This window comes from Chiloscyllium punctatum, chromosome 40, assembly GCF_047496795.1.
Source record: "Chiloscyllium punctatum isolate Juve2018m chromosome 40, sChiPun1.3, whole genome shotgun sequence".
Taxonomy (NCBI): domain Eukaryota; kingdom Metazoa; phylum Chordata; class Chondrichthyes; order Orectolobiformes; family Hemiscylliidae; genus Chiloscyllium; species Chiloscyllium punctatum.
In genome coordinates, this window is record NC_092778.1 from 61,627,402 (window position 1) to 61,651,997 (window position 24,596).

The following is a 24,596-nucleotide window of genomic DNA, read 5'->3' on the forward strand; positions in this document are numbered from 1 at the left end:
CAGCTCAGATTCTGACCCGGGGAGGTGCCTGTTAGTACTGGGAATTTGATAGCAATAGAAAGAATGGTTTTCGAACGAATAGCCTCTTTCCACACAATGCTAGGAGTTGCTTTGTACTCAGCAGTCATTGAGCACAAAGCAAATCATAGCATAGTGTGGAAAGATGCTATTCAGCCCAACGAGTCCACACCAACCCTCAGAACAGCATCCCTCTCAGACCCTAACCCTTGTAACCCAATACTTCCCATGCCTAACCGACACGGTCTGTATATCCCTAGACACTGTGGGCAATTTAGTATGGCCAATCCAACCTAACCGACACATAGAATCATAGAGATGTGCAGCATGAAAACAGACCCTTCGGTCCAACTCATCCATGTCAACCACATATCCTAAATTAATCTAGTACCATTTGCCAGCACTTGGCCCATATGGCTTCCTATTCATGTACCCATCGAGATGCCTTTTAAATGTAACTGTACCAGCCTCCACTTCCTCTGGCAGTTCATTCCATACATGCATCACCCTCTGTGTAAATAAGTTGACCCTCAGGTCTCTTATTAAATCATTCCCCTCTCACCTTAAACCTATGCCCTCTAGTTCTGGACTCTCCCACCCCAGGGAAAGACCTTGTCTATTCATCCTGTCCATGCCCCTCATGATTTTATAGACATCGATAAGGTCATCCCTTAACCTTCGACGCTCCAGGGAAAACATCCCCAGCCTATTCAGCCTCTCCCTATAGCTCAAACCTTCCGGCCCTTTAGACTGTGGGAGGGAATCAGACCAACCAGAGGAAGGCCATGCAGACACAGGGAGAATGTGCAAAACCCACACAGACACCTGTGGCTGGTTAGGCCACATTTGGAAGGTTGCGTGCAAATCTGTCCTCTTCCTATCAGAAGGATGTTGTGAAACTTGAAAGGCCTCAGAAAAGATTGACAAGGATGTTGCCAGGGTTGGAGGGTTTGAACTATAGGGAGAGGCTGAATAGGCTGGGGCTGTTTTCCCTGTAGCGTCGGAAGCTGAGGGGGTGACCGTATAGAGGTTTATAAAATCATGAAGGGCATGGATATGGTATGTAGACAAGATCCCTGGGGTAGGGATGTCCAGAACTAGAGGGCATAGGTTTAAGGCGAGAGGGGAAAGAAATAAAAGAGACCTAAGAGGCAACGTTTTCACACAGAGGGTGGTGCATGTATGGAATGAGCTCCCAGAGGATGTGGAGGAGGCTGGTATAATTACAACATTTAAAAGGCATTTGGATGGGTATATGAATAAGAAGGATTTGGAGGGATATGGGTTGGGTGCTGGCAGGTGGGACTAGATTGGGTTGGGATACCTGGTCGCCATGAACGGGTTGGACCAAAGGGTCTATTTCCATGCTGTACATCTCTATGACTGTATGTAATTGAGCCTGGGTCCCTGGTGCTGTAAAGCAGCAGTGCTAACCAATAAGCCACCGTGCCACCCCATCAGGCTGTAATAGGAAGACAGAAATAAACAGTGCAGTGAGAGAGATGATGAAAGATTCAGAACTAGTTTTTTAAAAAATCTCTACCAGCAATTAAAATCAGAACGAATTTTCTTAATCTACATCTTAACCAGACAAATCAGATGTGCAAGGGTAACATGAATTTGTAGAATGCATCAGGTACTGCTTCTTAGAGCATTACATTGTAGAACCTATCTAGGAACATGTTGTTCTAGACCTAGTAATGTGTAATGAGAAAGGATTAAACAGTGATCCTGTAGTTAAGGACCCACTAGATAGTCATGATCACAACATGGTAGAATTTCAATTTCAGTTTTAACAAGAACAACTCTGGTCTCAAACCAGTTTCTTGAACTCAACCAAGAATAATTAGGCAGAAAAAGTTGTGTAACAAGGGATTGGAAAACAGACGAAGGGGAAGGTTAGTCATTGAGCAGTGGCAGCCATTTAATAATGAGGCACAGCAAAACCATCTTCTGGTCAAAAATAAACTTGATAAGAAGGATGAACCATTCACAAAAGCTGTCAAGGAGAAAATACAATCAAGATGTAAAGCAAGGAAGTGTCAGTGGTAGGCCAGAGGATTGAGAAGTTTATTTAGGAACCATCTGTGGATAACTAAAAAGTTAATGGAAAGAGAGAAGATTGATTACAAAATGAACTGGCAACAAATATTTAAACAAAGTGCTTTTACAGAAATAAAAAAAAGTAGCTGAAGGAGGTGTGGGACCCTTGAAGGATACACCTAGCGAACTGATAACAGGGAACCAACTGATAATTTAAATCAATATTTTGCAATGACTTTCATGGTGGGAAGGATGCTAAAAATATCCCAAAGATAACAGACCAGCAAAGTGACAGAGGAAAGATCTTGTAACAGTAACAGAAATTGCTGGAGAAACTCAGCAGGTCTGGCAGCATTGGTAGAGAGTAAGCAGAGTTGACGTTTTGGCACTAGTGACCCTTCTTCACTTTTCTTGCTTTCTCTCCATAGATGCTACCAGACCTGCTGAGTTTTGCTAGCAATTTGTTTTTTGTTCAAATTTCCAGCATTCTTTGGGGTTTTTTTCATCACGTTACAGTCTCTATCATGTGGGACAAAGTATTTGGCAAACTGATGGATCTAAAGGCAGACAATTTTCTGGAATGTGATGGCCTGCAACTCAGGGTTTCAAAGAGAGAGGCTGGAGAGATAGTGGATTCCAGAGCTCACTGGTTTTCAGCGGATTTGAAAACTGGCAATGTGATGCCTCTATCAAGTTATACTGACACTGAAGGCAGTTCAAAGGAGATTCATGGGGGCAACTGCTGGACTGAAAGACTGACTAATCAAGAACGGCTAAACAGTTCAGATCTTTTTATTCATCAGGAGTTAGAACAACGTGGGCTGATCTTATTGAAACATATTTGAAACAAGATTCTGAGGGGGCTGGATATGGTACAGATTGAGCTCACGGCAGCACAGTCATGGTGAGCCGAAGGGCCTGTTCCTGTGCTGTACTGTTCGGTGTTCTGAAAGGTTTCCACTAGCAAGGAAACCTCCAATCTCGTTACAGAATAAGGCGATGAGCATTTAGGAGGAATTTCTTTTCTTGAATGTCTGGAATTCTCTACCCCACAGAGATGCAGGAGCGAAACCACTGGAAATATTTAAGAAGGAGAGAGATAGACGTTTAAAATATCAAGGAGCTGTGGGTTGAGAGGTACTGGCACAAGAAAGGAGTTGAGGCCTGAAGGAGATCAGCCACTATCTTATTGAATGGTGGAGCTGGTGTAAGGGGCTATATGGGCCTCTTCCTCCTATTTGTGATGTTCTGGGATCCAAGGAAAGAAAACATTCTGGTGCCTGGCCTTTCCTCAGCAGCTCCTGACTGGACATATCAGCTTCCCCATTTAAGTCTTAATTATAACTGCAGTGAGGTATTCAGAGCAAAAGAACTTTGTTGAAATTTAAGTAAAACTCTTAAGAGCCTCAGTCAAACTGCAGCAAAATCAACGGAGGCAGAAAGCTAAAGTGGAAAAACAACCCATCAAACCTGGCAGATACCTGCAGCACCTCCTTCATGCTAAATGAAACCAAAGTGCAATACAGAAAACCTTAGCACCAGCAACATTCAACTTATTCCTTTCTTTACAATAATGCCCCACACTTTAAACAATGATTCCATTCAATACCCATTTTTAATGATTCCCCCCAAATTATCCTGGAGGAATACAGAACACAGAGGCACATCTTGAAATAATGACCTTAATGATGCCTTTGCATCATGGTCAATGTGGACATGACCGTGTTTAATAATCCCAATTTGTCTCCTAAAGATTTACTTTAATTCACAGACCATAGAACTCCTACAGTGTGGAAACAGGCCATTCAGCCCAACAAGTGCACATCAACTCTCCTCAAAGCATCGCACCCAGACTCACCTGCCTGCCCTATTGTTGTAACTCTACGTTTTCCCATGACTAATCCACCTAACTTGCAAATCCCTCGACACTATTGGCAATTTAGCATGGCCAATTCAGCTAATCTGCACATTCCTAGACACTGAATAATTTGCCTTGGCCAATCCACCTAACCGTCCCATCTTTGGACTGTGGGAGGAAACCAGAGCACCTGGAGGAAACCTACACAGACACGGGGAGAATGTGCAAACTCCACAAAGACAGTTGCCCGAGGGTGGAATCAAACCCGGGTCCCTGACACCGTGAGGCAGCAGTGCTAACCACTGAGCCACCAGGCCACCCTTACAGCACAGAAAGAGGCCCTTTGGCCCATCATGTATATGCTGGACATCCAACATCGATTGGTTCTAATCTCATTTTCCAGCATTTGGCCCATAGCCTTGTATGTTATGGCTCTGCGAGTGTTCATCTAAATAGCCCTTCAATGTCCTGAGAGAGTCTCTGCCTCAAATCACTGTTCCAGACAGTGAGTTCCATCACCTTCTGTGGGAAAATAAACTCCTCAAACCTCCTGCTCCTTGCCTTAAAACTGTGGCCCTGTTTCTGACCATTCTACTAAGGGGAAACATTTCACCTGATTTAGACAGCCTATGCTATTCAGAACCTTGTAAACTTCAATCAAGACCCACCAGCCTTCTCCACTCTGAAGATAAACAACCCCAGCCTATGCAGTCTCTCTTCAGAGCTGAATCACACCATCCCAGGCAACATCCTGGTGAATCCCCTCTGCACCCCCTCCTGTGCAATCACATCCTTCCTATAGTATGGTGACCAGAACTGCACGCAGTACTCCAGCTGATAGGTGAGTTGGAAATATAAATGTTTTGCAATTATACTTGAGCGAACGTCAACCTCAGAGAAGCCGACCCCCTGTTTTTGGGGCAAAAAAATCTGGAATTTTCCATTTATTTCATGTAAAAGTCAACCCTGGTTCAAACATAGAACAGTACAGGCCCTTTGGCCCATAATGTTATGCCAAGCATTTTTCTTAATCTAAGATCAATCTAACCTACACACCGCTAAATTTACTGCCGTCCATGTGCTTGTCCAGCAGTCGCTTAAATCGCCCTAATGTTTCTGACTCTACTACTACCCCTGGCAGTGCATTCCACACACCCACCACTCTCTCAGTGAAGAACCTATCTCTGACATCTCCCCTAAACCTTCCTCCAATCACCTTCAAATGATGACCCCTCGTGACAGCCATTTCTGCCCTGGAGAAAAGGCTCTGGCTATCACCTCTATCTGAGCCTTCACAGATAACAGATCAACATTTGAGAGTCAAGGTATTATCCTGTACATAAACGTTACAATGAGGAAATGAATTTTCCTTTCTGTGCTATTATGGGTTTTGATGTACAATATACACCAGTTTGGTGCCAAAGTTTAAAATACCAGAGTCAGGTGAGAACCTCCCTTTGTGTGCAGCTCAGCTGAGCTCAGTTCCCCTGTAGCTCTTGTGGAATACAGTCACATACCTCATTGAGGTTTTGAAATTCCTTCATCATTTTGTGTAAAAATGAAGTGGAATAACTCGACGCACAATGGAGAGAAAACATACACAAAGGAGGCAGCGCGCGGGCTCCATCTGTGATTGAATTGTTGGTTCGTGGAAGGAAATCAATCAAGAAAGGACACTATTTTCAAATCATTCAAGGAATGTGGAATTTTGAATGCATTGGAAAGTGCAGAGGACGATTATCATTGGGATGATATAGAAGCAGCAGCAGCAGCACCTCTCACTATGGACAGCAAAGATGAAGAGGATCTATATGATAATATCATTCATCCTGATGGTTATGAAGCTTTATTTGGTGCTGAACATGTTGAACAGGGTGATTTTGCAGGATTTTAATGAACTTTTATATCTGACATGTTTAATTTAAGATTCACATGAAACTGAATCAAAGCCGTATTATATTTCTACTTCACATTTTCTACGTACAAATAAAAGCTTGTTAATTTTTTTTGTTTTGACTGTCTTTATCCAGTAATTACTGTAATTCATTGGGTTTCTTTTTCTTTATTCAGTTAGAGATCAACTGGGCATCTGCTAATGATACGGTATTTTGGATGGTCACATCAATTTCAGCTCCTGAAAAGTAGTATCCATGTAATAGTCGACCCCATAGATTTAACCTTAAAAAAAGACTTAAAAATGCAAATTTTACACAAGTATATACAGTATTTTAAGGAAGCCTGCAGTCTGAACAAGTTTAATAAGATTTAACTAGTTTTACAGATTTTAATGTGGGTTTCTCAGGTGCTGGGAGATAAGAAGTAGGTGTGTGAGGTTAGTTCAATTTATAAAAACCATTAACATCTGACCCAAACTCTCACCACCTGTTACTGTGTGAGAAACACCCTCTATTGTCCTGAATATGTTGCTGAATATCTATCCGATCACAACTTTGCATACAAAGGGCAGCTACTCCCCTGACCCAGAAAGACAGCAGTAGTTGCTGTCCAGAAACTGTACCATATGGAATATTTAGGTTCAATAAACACAGACAGCTATACTGGTAAAAACAAAGGGTGCACAGCCTCAGAGTAGCAGTGACCTTGTTTGATTTTTCCATGGATTTTGAGTCATAATGTTCTGTACAAACCTAGAACAGCCCTTACAATCACATCTTGCCTTTAATAATAAACATGCACCAACACACACTTTGCCAAAGCCTGAACTTCCAAACCGAGACAAGTCAAAGTGAACATCAGCCACTCTCAAAAACCTAGGTAGCCCCAGAGCTCAAATCCAAGCAGCCTATTGTCAGAATCGACTTCACATGAAAGTCACTCCACAATGCCTTTTAAAGATCAGTAATATCATCCTGAACAACACCATCTATCTGTAAAGGTACCCTCAAGGGACGAGTGCTCAATAGCTGCCTGCCTGGCTGGACCCCGAGCATCCTCAATTCAAGTCCCCCAGCTGTGACCCCTAACCCTGGTAAAACCCCAAGCAGCTGACATGCCGTACACTTGTTCATTATCTGGGTCTGGTTTCTTCTCCTCCTTAGGAACTTTCTGTCTACAAAAAGAAAACATAAATTTCAAATTAACAAAACATATATAATGGAAAATAAAAATACACACTTCTCTGAAAGAAAGATTGTTTGCAATAGGACATGCTTCAAGAGATGGAAAGGAATTGTTCAAAATAAAACTGTCTGTCTGTTATACAGTAGCTGATCATGAACTGAAGGTTTGAATGCTGCACATCCTCTGCTTCTGCCATATTTTCAGCATTTTTTAAAAAATTCTCTCTGAACTTATATCTGACATTCGTTCAATGTTTTTCATTTTGCTCAACTTCCCAACTTCACTATCCTGCCCCTGAAATATTCATACTTCTTTCAAATTATAATTCCAAAGTCTCCTCACCAGCTCATCCTCATAACATTGGCTCTCCTGAAACATGTAGCCAATATCTGCATTACAAGTGAGTGAGTGAAATGTTCCAACATGCTTCGAGTGGGCTTTGCGTTACTTCACTCGTCTTTTCGCTGATGTGACCACAGAATTACTGAACTGTTACAGTGCAGGTGGTGGTCATTTGGCCCATCGTTTACCTGGTAACAAATCTCCTGCTGTTTTCCTCTGTAACTCTGCAAGTTATTTTACTGCAAAATAATCATCCAGCACTGTCTTGAACACCTCAACTTGATCCTGCATCCACCACATGTCCAGGCAGCACATTCCAGACCTAAGCTGCATGCCATGTGAAAAAAAGTTTGTACTTCATCCTTCTTTCATTTGCCTTTTAAATGCTGCAATTGTACCAGCCTCCACCACTTCCTCTGGCAGCTCATTCCATACACGCAGCAGCTTCTACGTGAAAAAGTTGACCCTCAGCTCCTTTTTAAACCTTTCCCCTCTCACCTTAAACCTATGCCCTCTAGTTCTGGACTCCCCCACCTCAGGGAAAAGACCTTGTCTATTTATCTTATCCATGCCTCTTAAAATTTTATAAACCTCTATAAAGGTCACCCCTCAGTCTCTGATGATCCAGGGAAAAACAGCCCAGCCTTTTCAGCCTCTTGCTATAGCTCAAAACCTCCAAACCTTGCAACATCCTTGTAAATTTTGTCTGAATATTACTTTTAGTCAAAGTTTTCCACTAGTCACTCCGCTGTGAACTCTCATGTTTGTACATTCCCTGAAAAGTACACACAATGCATGTGTAAATAAATACATAACTGTTTTAAGTGTATACTAAGAATAATTTTAGTCTTGAGTCTTATTTAGATGCTCCATTTAAAATATGTATTTTAATTGAAAGAATGTCTAGTTGGAACAAAAACAGATGGGAATTCTTATCCCGTTCACACATTTATCAAAATCAAACTTGTTTTTTTTTCAGTGAAAGCCACATCAAGGCTTAAAGTAGTCATTCCTTGGATTTACAATTTTTTTTAATATAGAAAAGGGTGGGAGATCTAGTTTTTTTTTTAAAAGGCTCAGAGTGACACTTTAATACACGACTAAGGGAGTACTAGACAAACAGAGCTACCTTCTTATGATTCAAATGTTAAACCAAGGTTCAGCCTGCCCTCTCAGGTTGGCATGTAATAATATTATCCGAAGAATAGCATGGGCATGCTGACCAACACTTCTGATTATCTGATCATTGTCACACTGCCATCTGTGGGGGCTTGCTGCTGTGCCTCCAACATCACAACAATCCAACTTTGAAAGCCATTTCATTGGCTGTAAATCACTTTACCCCTTAAGATTGTGGAACTAAGCACTTTGTAAATGCAAGTTTTAGACAAATGCATTTTAAACTCTCCAGAGTTTGGTTAACAGAACAAAGCGACATCTATACAGATGAGGAAACCACGATCATTCTATTCCTGTTGTTCTGAAAATAAAAGTAATTTCTAATGTAAATATCAGGGTATCACAGCTTGGTTATCTCCAATATCAGCAGTAAATTACCCTACAGTCTGCTCCAAGTCCCAGGTATTTACGAGATGGTGAGAAAGGTGTGGATGACCCTCAGGATTTCAGGGAAGCGGCTGCGCAGGATGGAGGTCAGCCACTGTGACAGGGGTTAGAGGGGTCACAATAGACAAAAAGGAGGAGAAAGGATTTCTTGAGAGGCTGAGGGAAGGATCCATAAAGTCCAGTAGTTAAGAAGTTTTCTGGAGCCAGTGTGTCCCACTTCCTTTTGGTTCCCAGATTTCCCATGCCTCGAAAAACACCTGGCATCAAAATTTAAATTTCAGCGTCTACTTGCCAACCAATCAGCAGCCCCCCTCTCATTATTGGGCATTCTTGTAAATTATCCAGATGAGTGCAAGTCAACTATCTTTGACAAGACATGCCTTTTTTCCAGCAATACTCAAGATCTGAGCTAACCTGTCCACTCTAATTTAAATATTTTAGCAAAGTGTCCTCACCTCTCCAAGTCAGGGGACACATACAGCTTGAAACATACATCATGGGTGTTCCCCAACTTTTGGATTTAACTAAAATTGTACCAGGAATGAGGGATTTTAGTTCTGTAGAGGGATTAGGGAAAATGGGATTGCTCATCTTAAGCAGCGGAAATTAACAGGGGATTGATAAAGATGTTCCAAATGATGATGGTCACTTGATGAACCAAAGAGGGAGAAATTATTTCCTGTCACATGGGGATAGTCATCCAGAAGTCTCAAAATAATTGGAAAGAAAACCAAACCTGAAGTAAGGAAACATTTCTCTCACTATGGGCATAATTTTCTGAGGGTTTTTTTTCTAAATGTGGGTCTGATTGCATTAGGGGGAAGGTAACATGCTACTCCCACTGACAAGATAACTCAGAAATAAAACAAAGACTTGCAGGTGCTGATGATCAGGAGCAAAACACAAAACTGCTGGAGAAATTCAGCAAGTCCAACACACATCTGCAGAGAGAAAACTCGAGTTAATGTCTCAGGTCTGGCCACTTTTCTTCAGGACCTACCTAATGAATCACTGGAAACGAAACGTTAACTCTGTTTTCATTCTGGAGATGCAGTCAGAGCTGCTGAGTTTCTCCAGCAATTTCTGTTGAAGTTGGCAGGATAATGAACTAATTGGTGGGCACCCAGTTGAATTATGAACTGACAGATGACCTTGAGTGGGATTCTCAGACTATTTCAGACTTGTCATCGGCATCCTGGGTTGCCAGAAGATACCGGTCATTGGTTTTAGGATCCTAATGCCCTTCAGTCAAGATCTAATCCTCAGGACAAGATGGCAAGTCATTTTTAATCTGATTTCAGTGGGTAGAGAGGGGTCAGAGGCAAGGGACAGGGATGTTTTGGTTTTTAAAGAGTGAACGTCAATGGTGCCCCTATCCACGCCTCTAACTGTGTCTAAATTGGGGCAATCAGAGGCTGTCCCAAACCTGCCAGGAAGGACGCCACAGTTGGGCACCTTTCCCAACCCCCACCGTGTCACTTTAGCTTTTGATCTTTTTAAAATTCTGAATTGTAATGAAAAAACACAGTTTTGAAACCCAGAGGTTTACAAGGATGGATGAAAGAAAGGAATCTGATGCCTTTTGTGAACCCGGTTTGTGAAGGTGTGGGCGCCTGCAGAGTGCAGACGAACTGGAGCTGAAGGGTTGCATACAAGTGGAGCTGGTTTGTGGACCAGGGTCCAATTACCAACAGTCTTTGCCTGCCAATAACACGAATGGCTGTCAGTTAGCTGAACAGTGAGAGCTGTGAGTAAAACAGAAAGGAAGACAGACTTGCTGTGGGGGCACATGACTGGGGAGGGCCTGAAGCAGCCACTAATTAAGGGCCTTAGTTAGTGACGGGTCAAAAAATTCACCAATGGACCTCTCACCCACACTCAATTATGGAGGTGGTCAGAAGGGAGAGTGAGTTTCTCTCCGTGACCACCACACCCAGTTATTTTCCCTTTTCTGGACACTTCAAGGGCAGGGAAAATTGTGCTCAGAGTGGGAAGATTTGAAAAGTTCTATCTTAAGGGATGGTGTAACCAAATACAAAGGGAATTTCTATAAGCCAATTCAACATTTACTTCAAGAACCCTAATTTGCAGAGTTTTGGGAAATTAGACAGTGTTGCACGACTATTTTGGACAAAGGGCAGCACAGGGACAATGGGCAAAAGACCTCTTTAGATGTCACAGCATTTTAACAACTCCACCTGCTGTAAACCAATCCAAGCCCAGAGCTCTGGATTACACCATCCTGTAAAAGTGCACATTTCCATAGCGACCAAGTGAACTGTAAACCAGGACCACAGGAGGATGGGAAACTTCCACACAGCCTGCTTCCTCATTAAATTGAAGCATTCCTCCAAACCCTCATAAATATTATACAGTGAATAATTTTGATATCCTAGACTTATCCCATATCCCTCTATGGCTTTGTCTCTCCACACATCTATAACTCACCACACATCTATAACTCACCACCAGTCTCACAATCCCCCGAAATGTCTGTGTTCCTCTAACTCTCAGATGCTGAGCATCCTAACTGTTCCACCACTTGAGACCATACTTTCAGATGCTTCAGCCTTAAGCTCTGGGAACAGAGTCTTAAACCTCTCCTTCTCTATCCCCTCCTTTAAGAGGGTCTTTGAGAACATAAGAAACAAGAGTGGAAGTAAGCCGTTCAGTCCTTCGAGCCTGCTATCCCATCCAATGAGATACTCAACAACCTTTGTCTGGGCTATTCCTACATCCCCGATCATATAAACAACTCATTAACCAAGCTTTTGATTACCACTCCTGTAGCTCAGTGCCACATTTTATTCAATGATACTTCCATGGAATGCTTTGGGACCTTCTATTACGTCCAATGCATTTCATGAATGCAGTCTTTTGGAGGTGGATGTACTGTGTACTCAACCCCACCCTCAACACCATGAGCAACTTACTCATAGCCATGTTAATCTCCAGGTTAACTTCCTTTTGTTTGCCCCAGTTGTGTCATGTTTTAGAATGGCGAGTTGGGGGTCCTGTAAAGATCCATTTTCAAGTCCATGCATGCTCTGTCTGAAGGCTCATTGTCTGCTGGTGCTTCATTCTGAACTGTTTTCATCAGCAGTGGTTAGCCAGTGCGTTTGACTCTCATGGGCAGGACACAGAGCCAGATCCAAGATGACCTCGACCCGCACTGTTGGCATTGACAACCCTGTCCAGCCAACTGAGCTATCTAGCCCCATCTCACTATGAGGTTACAGGCACCCAACCAGATTCAGTTGAATGTCAATCATTTGTTAATGTCTACCCATAAAAAGTACATTTAACAAAAATATTGACTAGGATTAAAAAGTAGAAATTTAAACATACCACTACGCTCTCTCATATTAGTAATCAGAGGAAAGTCAACACAAATACAAGTCCACTTCACTGTCACCATAGACCTCACAGTTGTCATACATCTCATTGTGCAACTTTGGAGGATTCACACTTTTGGGAATTAGATCTTTAAAGCAATTTGTGAAATGGTAATCGCTTGAGCTACTCAGTTCCTGAATCTCAAGCCTTGTTTAAAGGAAGAAATTTCCCAGTAAGCGTTCTCTTTCAGACGGATCCAAATAAACAAATTCTGATTTTTTTTTAATTTTGAAAACGCTCCTCTTTTACCAGTTTTGTTTCTTCATTCCTCTTTAACTGGGAAGCGTGGGAGGAGTGTGGTGATTCTAATATCTGGCAAACTGCCTGGGTAGCCTTTCTGAAGCTGATAGCATGAGGAGAAGTCAGACATGCTCATGCTGTGACTGCATCTGAGATGGATATTAATGCAGCCGCAACACCACTGTCTGGCTCCGTGAACACCAACAATCAAAATCTCAACAAAACGTACATTTCATGCCATTTTAGTTGAAAACATTGGATCATTATCAAAATATGTTCTGTTGGCTCGAACCCTCTTTCAAAAGAAAGAGTGCTGAAGGTGAGATTCCTTCAAAAACACAAGTCCTGATGCTAAGCTCCTTCTGCATGAAAATCAAAATAGATAGCAGCATGACCTTTGCAAACAACCTTTCTTTGACAGTAACCAATCAACACAAATGGAGGAGCAGCAAAATAAAGAACCAAGCAAAGCAAATGAAACATGGAAATGAAACAGCGGAGGTTATGGAAAATCAGTCTAAATATATGCAAATTGAAAAACTTTATAATCAACCCTGAGCCATGGAAGCAGGCTGCGTGTTGGAGCTGTACAGATGGGGCAAGGCCACACCATTTAAGCTGTCACTTACTCCTCGGGCAGGAAGTCTATGGCACGTGTTCTGTCTGCGGTAGATAACTGCGACATGGTGTGGCTCCGCCGCTTGGTGAAGCCAGAAGAGCCGTAGGTGTTGGGGGCAGCATAATGAAGAACCGGTGGCCTCTTGGTGGGCTGGGCTGTAGAAGAGGAGCTGAAGAGACGGCTGAAACTGGAGGAAAGGAGAATAGATAGAGTAACAGGAAAAGAGAACCAGTTTCCTCCTGTAGCCTAATCTTCACAATAATCGCGCAAAAGACATCGCTACTTTTAATGTATTACAATATCTTTTTTATAATGTATATAACCCAAGTACGTCCTGCCTTTTCAACCTAACCTGACATGCAGTAAAACTCAACACCAATCCTCACTCTCAAATGAGGGCGCAGCACAGTGCTCCTCTGGGACGACGGCAACTTTACACAAGTACCTAAACCACTTTGTTCCTCCACATGAGGGCACAGGCTCAGGGTGAGAGGGGAAAGATATAAAAGGGACCTGAGGGGCAACATTTTCACACAGAGTGTGCTGCATTTATGGAATGAGCTGCCAGAGAAAGTGGTGGAGGCTGGTACAGTTACAGCATTTAAAAGATATCTTGTTGGGTATATGAACATGAAGGGTTTAAGGGATATGGGCCAAGCACTGGCAAATGGGATTAGATTAGGTTGGGATATCTGGTCAGCATGGACCAATTGGACCGAAGGGTCTGTTTCCACTCTGTACATCTCGATGACTCTACTGATCTCTCACTTTAAAGAAATATTCCAACATTGGTTCTCCAATTCCAAGTGGGTGAAGTAATACTATGACAAGTTCCTCCAACCTCTCCCCTCGCCTGCTGGACTAAACCTTCTCTCACATTCTCCCATGCGCTAGACAAAGGAAGGTCATAAAACCTCCAAACAGTGGGAGAGAAGATCACACAGGAATAGTCCAGCTCACTCCTTCCAGATGTCACCAGGAATGGACAGTTTGTGCAAGAGACAGAGGCTGGATAGGCTGGGACATTTTTTTTCCACTGGAGTGTCAGAGGTGGAGATGTGACCTGAGAATTTTATAAAATCATGCAGGGTATAGATAAGTTGAATGGTAGGTGTCTTTTCCCTAGCATAGGGGATTTCAAGGCTAAGGGGCATATTTATAGGGTGAGAGGACAAAGATTTAAAAAGGACATTTCCAGACGTTTCGTCACCCTACTAGGTAACATCTTCAGCGGGCCTCTAGGCGAAGCACTATTCGTGATTCTGGCTTTCTATTGATATGTTTGGGTTTCTTTGGGTTGGTGATGTCATTTCCTGTTCTTTTTCTCAGGGGGTGGCAGATGGGGTTGAACTCAAATGAGTTTGTTGATAGAGTTCTGGTTGGAATAGCATGCTTCTAGGAATTCTCGTCCGAGTCTTGGTTTGGCTTGTCTGAGGATGGATGTGTTGTCCCAGTCAAAGTGGTGTTCTTCCTTATCTGTATGTGAGGATACTAGTGAGAGTGGGTCATGTCGTTTTGTGGCTAGTTGATGTGCATGTATCCTGGTGGCTAGTTTTCTGCCTGTTTGTCCAATGTATTGTTTGTTACAGTTCTTGCATGGTATTAATTTTGCTTGTTGTCTGTATAGGCCTTTCAAGTCCATTAACTGCTGTTTTAGTGTGTTGGTGGGTTTGTGGGCCACCATGATGCCAAGGGGTCTGAATAGTCTGGCAGTCATTTCCAAGATGTCTTTGATGTAGGGGAGAGTGGCTAGGGTTTCTGGACACATTTTGTCTGCTTGTTTGGGCTTGTTGCTGAGAAGTCAGTGGACTGTGCTCATTGGGTACCCATTCTTTTTGAATACATGGTATAGGTGATTTTCCTCTACTGTGTTGCAGTGTGTGTTAGCTCATTGAAATAATGTTCTGATGCAGCTTCGTTTGTGGATGTTGGGATGATTACTTCTATAGTTCAATATTTGTTCTCTATGTATTGTTTTTCCTGTAGATGCTGATTTGAAGCTCCCCATTGGCTGTTCGCTCTACTGTGACATCCAGGAATGGCAGTTTGTTGTTATTTTCCTCCTCTTTAATGAATTTTATGCCAGTAAGGGTACCATTGATGGTCTTAAAGGTTTCCTCTAATTTGTTTTGTTTAGTGATGACAAAGGTCATCAGTGGGACAACCCATCCATCCTCAGACAAGCAAAACAGAGACATGCACAAGAATTCCTGGAGGCATGGCATTCCAACTGGAACTCTATCAACAAACACATCGAGTTAGACCCCATCTACCACCCCCTGAGAAAAAGAACAGGAAATGACGTCACCACAGGAAATAATATCACCAACACAGAGAAACCCAAACATATCAATAGAAAGCAGGAATCACGAACAGTGCTTCGCCCGGAGGCCCACTGAAGATGTTACCTAGTAGGGTGGCAAAACGTCTGGAATTGAACCTTCCAGCTCAGCGAGCAAACCTACATCCAGAACCTCAAACTAAGCTACAAATCGTCTCAAAACTCGTTATTTCAAATTATTTTTAAACCCATTCGAACCAGTATTCTACAATTAAAATACTTACAACTGCCAAATGCCTGACTTTTTCTTCTCCTGGATTGATGGGTATTCTCGAGAAGCTCTAATAAATATTAAAAATAAAACAGTAAATGGCAATTCGAGCACATATTATCCCAAATGGTCAACTTGCTTAAAACCACAATTACTGTCAATTCAGTGAAACTCAGTCCTGCAGAAAATTCCTGGGAAACACTTTCAATCATTGCATCCAGCAAAAACATTCCAGGGTCAGGTTTCCTTCCTCTCGTTTGTGCTTTGTCTTTGTAATAGTATTACATTGTAACCCCTGATTCTTGCCATTTCTTCTGTTTTGACCTCTCTCCCCACTTTGATGGTCTCGAGGGTGTTCACTTATCTGGCCAGGTTCAACGCTGCGCTTGTAAAATGTTCAATTTCTTCCTAGTTGAGACAGCCTTTCCTAGTTAATTTCTGCACAGTTAATTTGCACTTTGCAAATTTCCTTTTTAAAATAGATGCTACTCTATGCTGGTCAATAAGCTATTTGTTTATATATATAATCCCTAAAGTGAGGAAACAGGCCATTTGGCCAAACACATCCACACCGACCCTCTAAAGAGCATCTGACCCAGACCCATTCCCCTACCCTATTGCCTACACATCCCTGGACACAATGGATAATTTAGCATGGTCAATCCACCTAAGTTGCACATCTTTGGACTGTGGGAAGAAATCAGAACACCTGGAGGAAACCCACACAGTCTGTGTGGAATTTGCACAGTCTCCAGAGGCTAGAATCGATTCCTGGTGCTGAGAGACAGCAGTGCTAACCAATGAGCCACCGTGCTGCCCTTTCTAATACCAAGGCTCCATTGTTTTCAAATTCTGTGTTTTAACCAACTCTACATCTTGATGTAAATTAAACCAAGTACAATTACATATTGTGCCAAATGGAAGAAAACTTGGTAAGAGGGGTAGCACGGTGGCTCAGTGGTTAGCACCGTTGCCTCACAGCTCCAGGGTCCCAGGTTTGATCCCAGCGTTGGGTGACTGTGTGTGGCGTTTGCACATTCTCCCAGTGTCTGCGTGGGTTTCCTCCGGGTGCTCCGGTTTCCTCCCACAAAACAAAGATGTGCAGGTTAGGTGAATTGGCCACATTAAATTGCCCACAGTGTGAGGCACATTACTTCGGGGTAAATATAGGGTAGGGGAATGGGTCTGGGTGGGTTACTCTTCGGAGGGTCAGTACGGACTTGTTGGGCCAAAGGGCCCGTTTCCGTACCATAGGAAATGTAATCTAATCTCAAATTAATCTGCACTTTTTTTTTGTTTTAAGAATGCCTGAGGAAAAAGGGAAGCCATTTGGGGATGAAGCTGGTCTCGGTCAGTAACCCAGGATGGGCTTTGGCAAATCCACAACTCATTCCACATCTCAATGGCCTCGCTCATGCTGATGTGATGGTGGCTATTAGTACCAGCACTTCACACATCCGTAAAGGCCACCCGCACCCCCAATTCGTCTATCAATGTCACTGCATTCACTTTACAATACTGGGAATTCATCAGCACTGAAAGATAACAAGGAAATACCAAAATGTCGAGATTATCAACATAGCACGTGCATGAGGGATTAGCATTCAGTAAGATCATGTCATGTGCCAGTTATATTCGGGCATGTATCACACTATTGTACCCATTGCTGGTCAAAGAAAAAGAGACAGAGATAAAGCCACCACAGAGACGCTGCACAACACCCACTTTGCCCATCGATGAGATAGGATCCGCCTTCCCACCTGATCATCTCAGTCCACCTGACAGCCTCCTGCAGCTCCATTAACCTCTCCTTGTACTGATTGCGCTCCATCAGCACCCTCGCCATCTCCACCCGGGTGAAACGCCGCCTCTGGGCCACCTGCACATCATCCTGTAGGTTATGGAAGCATTGCTTCATCAGAACAGGTAAAAACCAGCACCTCCGACACACTTTATTAGAGCAGTGAAGTGAATTGAACACATTCAACAGAACCCTGCTCCGGACTGGAAACCACTGCATAAACGCGAAACATGAAAAACAAATGGGAGCAGTGCAGGTGTAGAATCTTCTTGGTTTAGTTAGCCTTGTTACCTTGCCCTGGTGTTTTCTCTCTCCTTGTGCCACTGAAAAGAAATGACAGGCAACATCTCCAAACCACACCCCTCTAACCAAATACTGAAAACTACATTGAAATAGCCTCGAACGTGTGTTAGTTGCTGTGGTCGACTCATTCTCTGCTGTTTCCCTCATCCCCATGGGCCTTCATTTAGGCAGCAGCACCCCACTCCCCCAGGAGCAGAGTTGTTTTTCTCCCCTTTCAGCATTTACATTGTCGCTCTCGCCGAAAGGTGGCCTGCTATCTGACTCGACAGCAGTCTGCCCGTGACTCTCTCAAGACAATACTGCAGGGAGAACAGCTGAGCCAGCAACTGCTTGGGCCCCAGCCGACATTTATTCAATTTTACTGTTATTTATCTAACTTGTTCAGGAAGTGATTGAGTTCTCGCACACAAGAGGGTGGGGAGAAGGATAGCAGAACACAGTCAGAAGCCACACGACACCAGGTTACAGTCCAACGGGTTTATTTAAAACACAAGCTTTAGCAGCTTCAAAGAAGGAGCAGCAGCGCTCTGAAAACTTGTGATTTCAAATAAACGTGTTGGACTGTAACCTGGTGTCGTGTGACTTCTGACCTTGTCCACCCGAGTCCAACATCACAGCAAAATATAGAACACAGCCAGAACTGAAAGAAAACTATAACGTGGGTAGGATACATCAGCCATTATAATTCAACACTATCTGGCCCTGTTTGAAAACGGGCTGCTTTATTCAGTATTAAACTGTTAACACTTCAGTGCACTCTCAGCCTTCAGTGTGGTGAAACACGACCACAAAATATATTTGCTTGCAATCGTATCGCAAAAGGTTCTTCAGTTTCTAATCCACGGTTTCGCAATTCATGATGCTTACTAGGAACAGGAGGCGGCTAGTCAGCCCCTCAAGCCTGTTTCACCATAGTTCATCTCTTAGCTCAACTTCATATATCTTAATATCTTTGCTTTGCGTAATTTAATCTATCTCAGATTTAAAATTAACAACTGTTCCAGCATTTGCTACCATTTGTGGAAGAGTGTTCGAAACCTCTACCACCCTTTGTGTTGAAGTGCTTCCTAACATCCCTCCTGAACGGTCTGGCCCCTTTTTCACAGGTTATGTCCCCTAGTTCTAGAATCCCCAACCAATGGAAATATTTTATCTTTCTCTATCCAGTCTTTCCCTGTTAATATTTTGAAGACTTTGATCAAATTACACTTAACTTTCTAAATTCTAGAGAAAACAGGCCTCATTTGTACCACCCCTGTGCACCATACAATGTCTCAACCCACTGTCTGTGGCTGCAGCCAGCAATGGTTTCATTTCATCAAACAGGGAGGCAACGGCCTGGTGGTATTATTGCTGGACTGTTGGTCCACAGAGCCAGGTAACGTTCTGGGGAGCTAGGTACGAATCCTGCCACAGCAGATGGTGGAATTAGAATTCCATAAACATCTGGAATTAACAATCTAATGATGACTATGCATCAATTGTCGGAAAAACCAATCTGGTTCAACAACGTCCTTTAGGGAAGGAAACTGCCATCCTTTCCTGGTCTGACTCACAGCAATGTGGTTGACTCCACCCCACTAATCTCCGGATACAATGCATTGTCCTCCGCCATTTCTGCCATCTACAATCAGACACCACCACCAGAGATACACGTTCCGCAGAAACCAATCCCTCCACGACTCCCACATGAGGCCCCCACCCCCCACTCCCTGCACCTTCCCTTGCCATCACAAGCAGTTTAAAATCTGCGCCCTCACCTCTGTCCAAGGCTCCAAAAGGATCCTTCCACATCTGACAGAGATTTTCCTGCACAACCAAACACCTCATCTACTGTGTCTGTTGCTCTTAACGTGGTCTCCTCTACATTGGGGAGACAGGACGCCAACTCACAACGTTTCAGGTCACATCTCTGGGACACATGCACCAAACAACCCCACTGCCCTGTAGCTGACCATTTTAACCTCCCCTCCCATTCTGTCAAGGACATGCAAGCCCTGGACCTCCTCCACTGCCACTCCCTAACCACCCGACACCTGGAGGAAGAACACCTCATCTTCCGCCTTGGGACCCTCCAAACACACGGCATCAGCATTGATTTCACCAGTTTCCTCATCTCCCCTCTCCCCACCTTATCCCAGTTCCAACCTTCCAACTCGACATTGCCCTCCCTGTCCATCTACCTTCCCACCTATCCACTCCGACCGATCATCACCCCTCCACCTGCAGATATCTACCTGTCGCCTTCCCAGCTATGTTCCTGCAGGCCCACCACCATCCTATTTATCTCTCAATCCCCTTCCTCACCCTCTCCCTCAACATTCCTGATGAAGGGCTTATGCCTGAAATGTCGATTCCTCTGCCCCTCAGATGCTAACTGACCTGCTGTGCTTTTCTAGCACCACTCTTTAACTCTTAACTGTTCTCTGGGTAATTAGGGATGGGCAATAAATGCTGGCTTGGCCAGTGACGCCCACATCCTGTGAATGAATAAAGGGGGAACAAAAATCAGACTTATCTTCAGTTAGGATTAGTGACAACACCTGACTAATCTTCTCTTTCTTGTGGCACTGAAAAGACAGGCATGTACTCCCCCAGCCCTAAATGCTCTGAGGGGGTAATGGAGTTCCTCTTCCTTCATCACTGCCATCAATCTGGTGACAACACTCTGCAATGCTGTAAGATTTGTTTGATAAAGGAGACTGACTAGCATAAACATACCATGGAATGCTGTGGCGAGAACTCCCCTCCCGACTCCCAGAGCTATCTACAGGCACAAGTCAAGAGTAGGATTGAATACTCCCCACTTGCCTGCAGCTCTAATTCTCAAGAAAGTTCAAGTATTCAGGACATAATAGACCCCATCCACCGCTCTCACCATTCACTTTCCCCGCCACTAGCACACAGAGTCGGCAGAATGCACCATCTACAAGATGCACCGCAGCAAGGCTCCTTCACCAGCACCTTCTAAACCTCTGCCATCTAGAAGGACAAGGGCAACAGATACATGGGAACACCACCACCACCTCCAAGCTCCTCCCCATCCTGACTTATCACCATTCCTTCAGGCTCACTGGGCCAAAATCTTGGAACCCACCCCCATCCCCCCCTCCCCTGCCAACACAGAGCTGTGGGTGTCTCTGCACCACACACTGCAGCAGCTCAAGTTGGTAACTCACCACCACCTCCCCAAGACAGCAAACACAACGGTGCAGTAATGAAGGGGCTAAACAAAAAACTGCTCAAGGGAACAATTACAAACGTAGTTCGCTGGTGAGTTACAGTCCAGATTCAGGAATCTAATTGCCATTATTCTTCCAGTGGCTGAAAGATAACTTAAGAAAAAAAAAATAAAAAAAAAAATAAATTCCATGGACTATCCAATCACAGCACGACTATTCTCCAACATCGGTCATGTCTGCTGCTGAGGTGAAACGTTTTGTGACTTTTCCCTTTCTGACACCCACCAGAGGCTATTCTTTGCGAAGTTATCCTGCTGTTGTGACTGGGAGTAGCAAACAAATCTGAGTTGCAGCCAGAGATCTGGGAGGTGGATAATTCTTGTACATATAGACAGATTGTAAGGTATCCAAACTGGATGGAGTCTAACAAAAGGCGATCTGAACTGTGATCATTACAGAACCACTCCAGGGAAAAACAGGAGGACTGCAGGTGTTACATCACAGGTATTGCTGCACCACAGAGTTGCTACTTTAGGGACATACAACCTGTAGTCACTGTTAACTTTGTGCACATAAAGACTGGATTAAAAATGCACTTGCGTGGCTCACTCATCTGTAGCTGCCATTCGGACATTCCACTGGAACCAAATGGACGACATCCATCACTCTGCAGCTGAGCAGCCATTGACAATCTAGCACACAGCATCGAGAACTTACGCTTACATCCTCCAGTTCCTCTCTGCCTTCCTTGTTATTCAGGGCCACAATAGCTTCGGACTTAACCCTAGAAAACATAAAGTTAATTGGAGATGGAGAGAGTCTCATCTGATGATAGCAGAAGAATATCAGAGATCAAAGCTCATTGGGAAAAACACCTCTCCCTCATTTATTTTAATCCACTCAATAAAAGCTAGCAAGTTTTGAGAAGATTTGTAGTGCACGTTTAGATTCTGGTTGTAAGTTTGCGCACTGAGCTGGAAGTTTCAGATGTTTTGTCACCATGCTAGGTAACATCATCAGTGAGCCTCTGGTGAAGCGCTAGTGTTGTTACATCCCACTTTCTGTTTACGTATCTTGGTTTCTTAGGGTGGGTGATATCATTTCCTGTTCTTTTTTTGAGAGGTTGGTAAACGGGGTCCAAATCGGTGTGTTTATTGATGGAGCCCTGGTTAGAATGCCAGGCCTCTAGGAGTTCTTGTGTGTGTCTTTGTTTAGCCTGCCCTAGGATGGATGCGTTGTCCCAAAGTGCTGTCTTTCTTTGTCTGTGTGTAAAGATACGAGTGATAGAGGGTCATGTCTTTTTGAGGCTGGTTGGTGTTAGTGTATCCTGGTGGCTAGTTTTCTGCCTGCCTGTCCAATGGAGTGTTTGTTACAGTCCTTGTATGGTATTTTGTAAATGACATTTGTTTTGCTGACGGTTGGTATCGGGTCCTTTAGGTTCATCAGTAACTGTTTTGGTGTACTGGTAGGTTTGTGGACTACCATGATGCCAAGTGCCTGAGTAGTCTGGGAGTCAGCTGAGGTCTGGTGAGCTCTCTCTCTGTGCTGGGAGTATCTTACTCCACCTTTTGTGTTTACTGAGCAGCAAGGACATTTTTTTTAAACTAGACAGCAGCAAGTTGTATATTAAAAGGGATTTCTGTTTGTTAAGTGCTTTATTAAATCCACAAAATTCATCTCATGAAGATTCGGCTTCCCATCTTATCGAATACACCAAACAAGGTCGATCTCGAGAATACTCGACACATGGAGACTGAAGCAGCTCGCGGCTGACTGTGACCAGTCTTCACAGCGGAAGCTGGGTGCCAACATTTCAAAGACACACACTCCACAGTCACAAATATTGCCATCTGACACGTACCAGCCTCACAGAGCCCTCATGGCCCCCATCCCCAAATCACATACAGGAAGTTTCTGCCCCTCAGGGTGCCCCCAGTAACCCTCACTGTAACTCAGTGGCAAGGACACACTGTGCTCAGGAGCACACTCCAAGCTCAGGGACTGCACCAGGCTGCATCTCCACCTTCACACTGTCAGCACTCTCACTCACTCTGAGATTACGTCCCTGTCTTATTTTGCTGTGTTTTTGCCCCTTCAGCCAGAGATATCAAGCAAACAGTAAGGCTGGATGGCTATTCACTGCTTAACACAGACAGGGCCAGGAATCTGGTCAGAGTTGGCAGCATCTCTCCAAAGGCCTTTGTTCAAGGCATCCTGGCACAGGAAGTGGAGGACAGTCTTGGACAAGGTGCCAGGGAGGGTAAGGATCAAGACATTGGGCGGGAAGCCAGATATCAGGTATCCCACGACTTGTCCTGACCATAGCTGCCCCCTCGTGGGCTGTTTCCCTCCTTAGAATGGAAGAGACAGCCAGTAAGGGATACAGTAGTGGGGGACACAGCTGTAACAGGTTTTTGTGCAGAGTCCTGATTGAGGTACTAGGCAGTGCAAAGGGCATGCGGGAGTTAGTGGTCTCAGGGTTGGGAGGGGGTGAGGGACGAATAGAGAGGATGAGCCTTGGGAGCTGGGTTCATTAGCAGAGATGGACCGAGTGTGAGGCATGGGAGAAAGAATAGCAACGTTTACACTGCTGGAGTGGAGAAGGACATTGAACTTCTTCCTAGAGCACTGGGTATTCCTCCAACCATGGAGAAAGTGAGGACTGCTGATGAAGGGCTTATGCCAGAAACATCAATTCTCCTGGTCCTCAGATGCTGCCTGACCTGCTGTGCTTTTCCAGCAATGCACTCAACTCATTTCTCCAACCTTGGAGGCTGGCAGCTTTTGGCATCATTGCAGCTACTGTTGGTCCCGGATAACAGGAAGTCCCATGGGCAGGCGCAATGAATGCTGGTCTTGCGGCAGAGATCCGCCAAGTGGCGAGATGCCTCTGAAATGGGTAGAGAGTGGGAAATCCACTAGATCGCATGGTGAAAATCCCTCCAAAAGCCTTGCATAACTCATGCTTGGCCAAAGCAAGTGTCTTCATAAGAGGGAAGGTGTAACACCAGGAAGTTATATCATAGCTCCACCCACTGGTAACTAGACAAATCTGCACATTTTTAGATGGAGATTTCCTCATTCTAGTAAGAGCTTTCTATGGACAGCATGTGCCCCAAGCAGAACTGTCTACGATAAGGGAAAGGTCTAATAGCAGATGATGACACACTATCTCACCTCTTCAGTTCTTCCTCCAGTTCCTTCATTCGGTTCTCAACCTTGGCTTTGGCTTGTTTGACAGTCTCCAGCTCACCTTTCAGCACCTCTTGCTCACTCGACAGCTCATCCACCTTGGCAATCAGGTCATTCTTCACTATGTTCAGAGCATTCCTACAAATGGAATGAAGATCACAAAGTTAAGTCACGTTCAATTAAAAAAAATGAACCCTGAACACCAACAATTCTCATTTAAATGCAGATCAAAGACTAGCCAGAAAATCTCTCTTTGGGTGAAAGAAATGACATTGATTACTCTCTTTGTTAAGTTATAATTGTGTTTCAGAAAAGCTTAGCTCACAGATCAAAACAATAAAATTAAGACGTGTGCAGAAACACAAATGATGGGACTGCTGTAAAACTGGACATGACTTAGGAC

At 43.9% G+C, this 24,596-nt stretch overlaps 1 protein-coding gene across 12 annotated transcripts in view; it reads right to left on the reverse strand.

Moving 5' to 3' along the window:
* The window catches only part of mapk8ip3 (mitogen-activated protein kinase 8 interacting protein 3), a 209,500-nt gene that overhangs the window by 60,347 nt on the left and 124,557 nt on the right, over positions 1-24,596 (reverse strand). For 8 of the 12 annotated variants that reach the window (XM_072560071.1, XM_072560076.1, XM_072560073.1 and 5 more), the window contains 6 exons: positions 24,179-24,331; positions 21,719-21,785; positions 17,476-17,606; positions 15,729-15,785; positions 13,174-13,350; positions 6,939-6,989 (listed from right to left, as the gene is read on the reverse strand). In XM_072560071.1, coding sequence (XP_072416172.1) covers positions 6,939-6,989; positions 13,174-13,350; positions 15,729-15,785; positions 17,476-17,606; positions 21,719-21,785; positions 24,179-24,331 — 636 coding nt within the window. The remainder of the gene's footprint in view (positions 1-6,938; positions 6,990-13,173; positions 13,351-15,728; positions 15,786-17,475; positions 17,607-21,718; positions 21,786-24,178; positions 24,332-24,596) is intronic. The other 4 variants (XM_072560075.1, XM_072560078.1, XM_072560077.1 and 1 more) reach the window with 1 other exon arrangement.